The sequence below is a fragment of the Geospiza fortis genome, unplaced genomic scaffold (genome assembly GCF_000277835.1).
Source record: "Geospiza fortis unplaced genomic scaffold, GeoFor_1.0 scaffold104, whole genome shotgun sequence".
Classification (NCBI taxonomy): Eukaryota; Metazoa; Chordata; class Aves; order Passeriformes; family Thraupidae; genus Geospiza; species Geospiza fortis.
In genome coordinates this window covers 890784-900637 of record NW_005054325.1, presented here as the reverse complement: position 1 = coordinate 900637, position 9854 = coordinate 890784, and the positions used below count along the sequence as shown (strand labels likewise).

Sequence of the window (9854 nt, the reverse complement as noted above, 5' to 3'; positions counted from 1 at the left end):
TCGATAATGTCCGCGACAGCAGTAGAAATAGTATGATCAGCATGAATCAGGTCACTGCGATGTGGGACCTCTACGCTTGGCTCCTGTCCTTACTTGCAGGGCAGGAAAATGCACACAAAAGGGAGACAAAATAGGCTGATTTCACAGTGTTCCCAGTGAACGTTTGTGTGCAACAATTTGGAAGTCTGCAGTTTCTTTAATTGTCTCTCTACTTCTGCAGACATCTGTGGACACATCCTAAAACTATTCTTCTGCTTTTGACTCTATTACCCTTTTACTTACATTCCATCAGTCTTAAATTAAGCTTGAATGGCATCTTTGTGTTGCTAAAATACATATGTCTTTTCAAGGACTAAAGTTCAGTTATTTTGTTATGAAAATTAGGTAATATGAAAGACATGGCTGTTTATAAATAAAGTTCTTGTACTGTAGTTCTGGATTAGAACTTTATGGAGCAAATTCTGCCCATCTGCCCCCAATTTGTTTATTTCCATTGCTCAAAGTTGTAATTGTAAAATTTACTGTACAAGATAAATCCTCTAATGCTCGCAGAGTTAACAAATAATTACTTAATGACCTGTGATTTAAAGGAAAAAATCTGCTTATATAACTTCTTTACAAAAGTAATGTTTATGTATGAGAGTTCTCTCTAGTAATCATTAACACCTAGAGAATTTTAACAACTTAGACAAGTCTAGTGATCACTTCCAAGCATAATTAAATCTAAGTCCATATGTAAACTCTGTCTTTAAGGTCAATGAAAATTAAATTTTCATTAATCTGAAAAGAAGAAAAAATGGGAAAATATGTTTTCTTTCTTGCCCATGTCTTAGCAAACCACTCTGCAAAACCTGAGGCATTGGATTCAGCAGTGATTTCAGCAAAAGATGTTGAAGAAATAAAGAATGTTATATGTGTAGAGGAGCATAGTAATGGTCTCAAGAAAACTGCAAAGGACACTTGCACTGCAAATGGGAGTACTTCTATAAGCAGTGAAACATCTGATGGGGATGTGAACTCTCATAATAAAGTTAATGCCCAGGACTCCTTAAATGATAGCACTGGTCACAGAATGGACAGTGAGGTCGCTGATGATTTGGCAAATACAAAAGAATCTCAGATTTTTTTGGAGCAACTTGATACAACAGTTATAGAGAAGCAGCAAACCCAAGAGAAGATAACAAATGACTTGGACTTTGAACTGTCTAGTGACAGTGAAAGTGACAACGGATTGGATACCAAAAAGTCATCTACTTCTGTATCAGATAGTGAGAATGAGGAAAAGAGAAGTTGGAAGAAGTCCAAACAACCTCTGCAGGATGAAAATTTGCAGCAAGAGGGTTGCGCTGATGTGAGTGAGAAAAAGGATGGTCTGGTGAACCATTCTGGGGACACACAGTCTTTACCTAGTGAAAATATCCAGGACAAAATTGATCATGAAGCACAAGAGGAAAGTGAACAGGAAAGCCTTTGTGATTTAGGAAATGGGTCTGGAGACAAGAAAGAAGCTGAAACAGAATCGCAGATTAGTGAACAGTCTGGAATTACAATGGGTGAGTCCTTAGACCAGAGCATGGAGGAAGAAGAGGAGGAAGATGATACAGATGACGACGACCATTTGATATACCTTGAGGAGATCCTTGTGCGAGTTCACACTGATTATTACACAAAGTATGATAAATATCTGAAAAAAGAGATTGAGGAAATTCCAGACATCAGAAAAATAGTACCAGAACTGAAAAGTAAAGTCTTGGCAGACGTAACTATCATATTTAGTGGACTTTACCCGACAAACTTCCCTATTGAAAAGACACGGGAACACTATCATGCCACAGCACTTGGAGCTAAAATTGTGAAGAATCTTGTACTTAGTGCTGATGATCCTGATAAAGCAACACATCTCATTGCAGCAAGGACAGGTAGGTTATTGAGCAGCTTTTAGTCTGTTAGAGTTCATGCCTTGAGCTCTTTTGTATAATCTACAGACTAAAGTCTGTACCTGAGATTAGAATCAAAATGAAAGATTCTTCCTAAAACAATTTATCAGCTTTTTTAAAAGGATCTTTCTCTTCTTTTTGCTCAAATGTGACTTTTAATTGTTACAAGTGTGAGCCACTAAATACCCTCTGATGCAATGTGTCATGTCTCGGTTTTTTGTTAAGAATTGGTGATACTAATAGTCCAAGACTCAGAGTTGTTGACTAGAAACCCTTAGAATTTGTGTCAAAGAAATGTTTATGGTCGTCTTGCTACAAAGGTGCTCTATGTTTCAGTTTCTCAAATTCATTTATCATGGTTCAATTTCACTTAGGATGGAATTCAAACAAATTATTTTAAGAGACTGCTAATACCCTGTCACTGCACTGTGCTTATTATTTTGTCAAAGGAAATCTAAGAGTTTAGCATAGCTTTTAGGTTGTCTTTGACAAAGCTGCCTGGTTTTTTATACCTGTAATGGATAGCAATGTACCATTGGAGCTGCCATAGAGGAGCTACCAGTCAGCAGCTCTAGCCTCTAGCACACTGGTTTTTATGGGTGCAGCCTGAGGCTTGGTTCCCTCATTGCTTTCCTTTTGAAATTATATGGAATCTAAATATCTGATAGTCAAATCAGTGAAATCCAAAAGTAAAACTGCACGTTTTAAATAATCTAAACTTTACAGGTACTTTTGAACACACCTAGACATCATAAGCAAAGAAATACATTATCTGCCACCTATTGGATTTTTATTTTTTTTTACTGCTATTCATGTGGGGTTTTAGTACATCAGAAGCAGCTTGGTTTCATTGGCTTGTATTTTAAAAGTCTGTATGTCAAGAGGCATTTAAGTAGTAAACACATACGATAAATGGAGATGGATGCTTTAGTAGTAAAAACAACCTAAAACTCAGGAGGTGGAATTAGATGCCTTGAGATTAGCTGGGATTCTGGGTTGTGAAGATGTGATAATTGCAACAGTGAATGTGAAGTTTTGAAATCAATTGATGCATCAGTTTGGGACTCCATTGTTTTACTACTGTTGCTGAACAGCTGTTTTAAAACTTCATAAATAGGAGTAATTATTTCAGCAAGGGATTATGCAAGTTCATCATACTTCATTGGAGACATAATAGCCATCAGTATAAGAGATAATTTTCCAATTTCAAATCTTAAAATGTTTCATTTCAAAATTGCTTTGTTTATCTTAAACTAGATGACTTCTAATGTAGTTATACATCAGATGCATCTGTTTTGTGATGGGGTAAAATTGATAGGATAAATGTAAATGAGACTCTCCCAAACATACACATTTCTCTAGAGTGAAAAGTGTTGAAAAATCCATTAAGGTACACATCATGTGATAATGAGAAGCAGTTGACTTTTTGTTTTTGGTTTTTTTTAATGTACCATTTAAGGGCTGTGTATTTATGTAGATGCATCTATGCGTCCTTGTGTTCTATTTTTATAAATAAATAATTTGCCACCTGCACATTCTTAGTGAGTCATACTGAAGTACATCTGAATATGAGAAGCTATTTTAACTTTGTTTTTGATTAAATTGCATATTGCACTAATTCTAGTTGAGTTAAATTGGCAGTCATTATTTCTGCCTAATGGGCAATACTGTTGTCATCTTTCATCATCACTTAATTATTTCTGTAACAATGTCAATGCAATAGAGGTATTTAGAGTGAATAAAACAGTATGATCCAATAACCCTTTGTAAGATCCTTGTGGATTAACTGGTTCTGGTTTTGTGATGGGGTTTTGGTTTTTTTTCAACTGGAGACTATTATTCTCTCCTCTGGAAGGTGGGAGTCGTTAGGCTGCATCATTCTAATTTCATGAAGGGAACTCCTTAATCAGACATTTTCAGGATATAAATTTTGTCCTGTCACAGCTGGATTTGTGATAATTCATCTGTCAATGTGATTTTTATAGCAATTCTTATAGCGAGCAAATTATTACAAGCCTTTTGCTGACAGTAAGCCATACAAATATTGCATCTTTGTTTCCTGTAGCAAACATGTGAAGCACTGCTTGATGTCTAATTGCTGGTGAAAAGGGGAAACAAAAGCATGTCCCTTCTTGAGTTTTTTTTTGGAAGTCAGTGATGTGAAACCAGGCAATGTTGTTATCTGTACTTTATCTTTTTTTCTTCTTTTGACAAGTTCATGAAAAGTGATTTTAAAATACCTTTTAGTTCAGTCTTTTGGGTGACACCACTAACAGTGGCAGACTTGGGACTCTGACAAGCAGCTGAATGTGTATGTTTACTTTTTACTAGCTGAGATGTAAAGAAGGCACATACTTAATCTGCAGCAGAGTTTGGGAATGAATACTATTAGCTTTCTCATTTTGAAGGCAAAGGAAGAATTTGGCAGAGGACGTAAAAGGGAAGAAGTCGCTGTGAAACAGTTACCCCTTAGGTCTGGAAGTGATGGGGTTTCCCCTGCAAAGTGATCTCATCATAGCTTGGTGCGCTGAAATGAACAGATAGTGAAAAACGTTTTAGGTTGTTTTTACAGCATTCTTCTCAGCTTATTAGGGTAAATAATTTAATTTTTTTATTCTTTATATATACTTGTTTCTTTCTCTGCAGATAGGCCATTTGTTTTCCTGTAGACACAGGTTCTCTGAATTCTGAAATTAAATAAATCCTTGTTCCTGAAAAAAATTAGGGCTTCTTTCATTACATAGGGCAGAAATTACTGCAAAATCCAGGATCTTTGCATCATCTAATCAGCTTTCATAAATCTGAGTGACTGACAAAAGGCCATCCTATAGTCCTTTCCACTTATCTATGGGCTGCATAGATCTTGCTTCAGTTTTTGACACATCTGCTGTTTGCTTTAAGTATCAGTACACTGCACTGTAGGATGAGTTTTTTATAGCTGTGTACACGCTTGGCTAAGCAGTTATCACAGTATTTCATAAACCTTGTTATGTTCCTTCCTGAATAGATGAAAGACATTGTAGTTGATTCTTGTATTGAGTTTTTGCTGGTGGAGCAGATAGGCTGTTCATATCTCTCAAAAATTATTGTATTGTGGTGGGAATGGAAATACATCAGTTTAGGCACCGAATTTTTCTTTTCTTTTTCAAAATATATTTGAGTCTTTGCCATTTCCTATGCCTGTGATGTGTCAACAGCGATTTTTCCTGAGAAATATGTTGAGGGGCCGTGTCTTTTAAAAAAAATTGGGTTGAGCACTGCTCTAAACTTGACCACTGACCTGGTAAGCCTGTTGGTTTTACAGTACAGAGTTAAACCTGAACTTCAGGCATTGCTTCAGAACAGCACATCTGTCACTTGTTTTAGGTCAGTGTTCTTGCAGAAGAGGATTTGATTATAAATCAAGATCTATATATAAAAATTATCTGAAGAGGAATAAACTTTTAGTGATCCACATTTTCCGAGCAGTGTCTGGCAGCCTGGTTACAGACTGCCATAAGGATATGTTGATTTTGGTGTGTTGGAATCAGGAGAAAGTTCTGCAAGTGCTGCTGATGATCTCTCTCCATTGGGTGCTTTGGTTAGTTGTCGCACAGCCTTGAGCACTCACACTGAGTTCTGCTTGGGTGAGATTGAATCAGAGGCCACAGTTGGCTGAGCAGTGTTTTCAATAAGTTCAGAAGTAGAATTGATGAGCACCTTCCCCAGCTTTGAAAATAACATTTTCCAATACTATCTGCTTCAGACTGTATCCATCAGAGAGTAGATGTGATAAATTTGGCCCGTAGTTGCTTCATGTGGAAAACCTTCTGTGCCTTTTAAACTTTTTGGAACAATTTTAGAATTTGAAGGTAGGGGAAGGTAGTCAGATGACAATAATGCAAGAAAGTAGTCTGGAAGATCAGTTTTTCTCTAAGTGATTTTCAGCTCAGCTGGGTAATTCAGATGTTTTAGCTGCATCAGAAGTACTTGTGCTTGGATAGATAATAATTTTTGCTGTTTTGTCTTAGTAAGTGTAATTCAAAAAGGAGAAGTTACACTGGGAAAAGGGAGAGGAGACAGCAAACATGTTATCACAGTGCTGTTTCTTTTCCTAGTTAAATTTGGTGTTTCACTAAATGTTGTTTAAAGCTAGAAATAGGAAACCCTCCCCAAGAGGACACATTTGTATTCCCTCATGCAGTTTTCAGTGTGCTGGAGTGTGCCATAGGCCACTGCACTTTAGAAACTGGGAGGAGGCAGAAAGCCTTGATGTTGAGGAGGTGAGAAAGGTAAGACTTTTGACTCTTGGGAGGTGGGTTTGGTTACACACAAGTCTGTGTCACCAGCTTTCACAGAATCCTAGAACATTTGTGTTGTTAGGGACCTTAAAAACCATCTAGTTCCAGTAGCAACTTCATAGAAAATTGTGCTATTTTGGCTTTAATGTTTAAGTTTTCTGTCACAATCCTGTTGACTAGAAGAATTTGCATGGCTCCTCAGCATACATCCAGTACAAAACAATCAGATATGTGTGAATGCAGATTGTGGGGGTGGGGAGGAAGTAGCAGCAAGATTAAACACCTGACATCAGTGCAGAAACATGAGTTTGAAAAACAGTTGGAGAAAGCCATCTCCTCATGTAACTTCACAGATTTAACATGAGGTGAAGGTGCAATTTTACAGTTTTGTCCTTGTTTCCCCCAGTGAAGTCCAGAAGGAGCAGCATAGTCCCATTATCCAACAGCATCAGCAGCTCTGTTTAACTGTTGTGGGCTGACTAGTGAAACTGCTGCTACCGTGTGTGGTATTCAGTCAGCTCCAGAGCTGTTATGAGCTGGACAGTATTGCCAGCTGTGTCTGATATCTGATTCAGTGTTTAATAACAGGCACAGATACCTAAACTTCTACCAGACTTCTTGCTCTTGTTGCTTTTTTTTGCTCTGAAAGTTACGCTTATGAACCTGATTTTAGCATCCTGTTTATAACAGCTGTCTTCTTGCTGATTTGTTTTTCTGATGTTTTTATTCCTTTTCTGTTTTATTCTCAAAAGAAAGCAATGTCCAAGCAAAGCCTTAAACTTCTTCAGTCCAGACCTCCTAAACTGATTCTCTTTCAGAACCTTTGCTTTATTTCTTCTGAAATATACTATGTGTATAAATTAAATACAGGTTTATACGTAACTATTTCTAACTGCAGGTATTTCTACAATTCCTATTGAGGTTAATTAAATATTAATATCTCCAGTCAAAGCTACTTTTGGCACTGTAAACTGGCTCATTTCCAGCAACTGTTGCATGAAATTCCTTCTCAGTTGCTTTTGTAACTCATAATTAATTGGAAAACAGATTTCTTAAATCAGGGCATGTATGATTTCAGGGAGTACATGGACCTCCCTTATTAGGGTTTTATGTTTTAGCCAGTTAAAACCTCTTGAACTGCAGAAGTGTGCTGGGTTTAACACAGTTGCAATTCTAAAATTGTTTTCACTGAATCTTTGTTGGACGGTGGTTTTATTTTTATTACGTGGCAAAAATTAAAATATGACATCCAAATCATTAGAAGTTTGGACAGGACTGTGTCTTGAAGTACTTTTTTTGTGTTTGTGTTTATATTGGGTTCTTAAGTTAACTTTTTTTTTCCACATATACTGTATAGTGGTGCGGAGTAAAGCTTTATATGTACAGTTCTTACATCCTGAACTGTGCAACTGGTTGCATTTACACCTGAAAAATAAGAAATATATTTGTGCACACAGCATTGTTTTCTGCTAGTCTAAATCCAAGAAAAAAAGTATGTGTATCTAGAGAAAAATGTAGCCCTACTCCTGTATTCCATTGGGTTTGGGGTACAAAAGGTAGGGAAACTCTAGGCTTTCAGGAGTTTCATAAAGGACAATTATCTCCTGCCCTTTCTGTTTAGTTGTTTAATCTTACAGATGTCTTAAACTGAGTTGTCTAACCAACTAGTTAGGTCAATCCTCAAGTGCATTTCAGTTCATCTGTCTATCCCAGTGGATTGTAGTTCAGGTTGTACAAAGGGTATGAAGTATTTGAGATCAGCTGCTTTGTCTCATCTTCAAAATATGTGAAGAAGCATGGGTACCTCAAGATTTTCATCTAAATTGAAACAAGTAAAATCGTATTGTTAAATGACAGTCATGAAGATGAAACTCCAGGGAACTGTGATGAAAACATCAAATTAATTTACTGTTCTTGCTTGCTTGTCAGAATTGTTCTGAAGCTTGATTTTTTTTTTTTCTGGAGGCTTCATTACTTCATTGTTCTTGTGTGTGTGAAAACAGACAAGGGCTCATATTATTAGTATTATTATATTTTACTTTGTTTCATTAGCTGTTGTTAGCTCACTAGTGTTGGTTTTTTCCCTGATTGTCCTCCCCATCCCACTGGTGTGGTTGGAGGAGTCAACAAGTGGCTGGCATTAAACCACAGCGCTGATTTTGCTGCTTTTTGGCAGATTTATAGCAACTTCGCTTAGTTTCTCTCTTGTTTTGGCATCCCCGGAGAGTAGAATTTGAGATCACCTGTTACTTGCAAGCTGCACTGTTGATGGTTTCACTTGGACTGCATGCTAGCCTGCCATGTTTAGCTTCACATTCTTTGCTCCTGTTTCAGCAGAAATGAATTCTATCTGCTTTGCCTCCATCTCTGGTAGATGGAGGTTGGGTGGGTGACAGTCAAAAGGTATCGTGCTGTATGAACAGAGGGCCATGTGTAAAAAAGTTAGTATGATAAGTTAGTCAGGATTCAACAGCATTGAAAAGCTGCTTCTTCTTGGACTGCTAACAAATGCAAGTGAAGGAGATGTTATACAAAAGTGCACTTGTGTTGTTTGTTGGGCTAACATGCAGAGAAGATGCAGAGATTTTCTGTATAAATCTTAGTGGGCTACTTCCATGGTGCCAGTTCTTCAGAAAGTTACCTTCATCCAGCTTGAGTCTGAGGTACTGCATCTTACTCAGATTCTCACTTTTATTAGCTGTGATTGTTTTGTTGGACTGGGGAGGAGCAGTGATTAAAATTTAGGGCCAGGCATAGTGGGGTATCTAATCCCAGTTTGGGCCCTGGCTTTCGTGGAGTTCAATTAATCATTGTTTTAAGATCTTCTTTGATGGGGAGGCCTCATTGGCATCTTGGGCTTGTGACAACTCAGTTGCTTTTTAATCTTAGCTACTTGGATAGCATGTGATCACTCTTTATGCCATTATAAAGTTAATTTGGGTCTCCTGTATGACCACGGTGGCTGGCACAGGATTTTCCAACCCTAGATTTGCTATGGCTAAGTCAAGTTTACTCTCATTGCTTAATATTAACTACTGCTGATTACCCGTGGGGGTGTAGCAACTGCAAGGTGTTTTGGGCTACGGTTATGGTGAGCCTGATACCCACTTCTGTCTACCTAATTAAGGTGTCCAGGGCATCTGCACTGGAGCGCAAATACTTGCATGTATATACCTAGCACAAACTAACAGTAAGGTTAGGACTAAGTCTTTTGTCCTTGGGTGTTTGTAAGATACCCATCTTGACATCTTCAGTGTCATGCTTTTTATAAGCTACAAGGACATAAAATTAGGTGGGTGGTTGGTTGATGGTTTATCATCATGGTTTATTTTTGTTTGGTTTTTGGAGAGGGGCCAGTTTTGGCGTTAATCCTATGTTTGTTTGGGGGTGGTTGGAGAGTGATGATGGTGGTTGTTTGTTGGTTTTGATAGTAGGGAATATAGAGGAAGATTAACTTTTCTGTACAATTGATGACAGAATGTTCTTAGTTTTAACTCTACACTGGTTTTTCTTCTGTGGTTTTGGGAACACTGTTATGTTGTGTTTGACTCTGTAATAGGCACAGAGAAAGTACGGCAAGCTCAGGACTGCAAGGATCTCCATGTTGTAAACCCTGATTGGCTATGGAGCTGCCTGG

General features: G+C 37.6%; 1 protein-coding gene across 1 annotated transcript in view; it reads left to right on the top strand.

Annotated features, from left to right (window-relative positions):
• The window catches only part of CTDP1 (CTD phosphatase subunit 1), an 85957-nt gene that overhangs the window by 13049 nt on the left and 63054 nt on the right, over window positions 1-9854 (top strand). Inside the window, 3 exon segments of the mRNA XM_005420956.2 lie at window positions 834-1919; window positions 9777-9849; window positions 9851-9854. The exon segment at window positions 9851-9854 is cut by the window's right edge and continues 56 nt beyond it. Of these exon segments, the coding sequence (XP_005421013.1) occupies window positions 834-1919; window positions 9777-9849; window positions 9851-9854 (1163 nt within the window).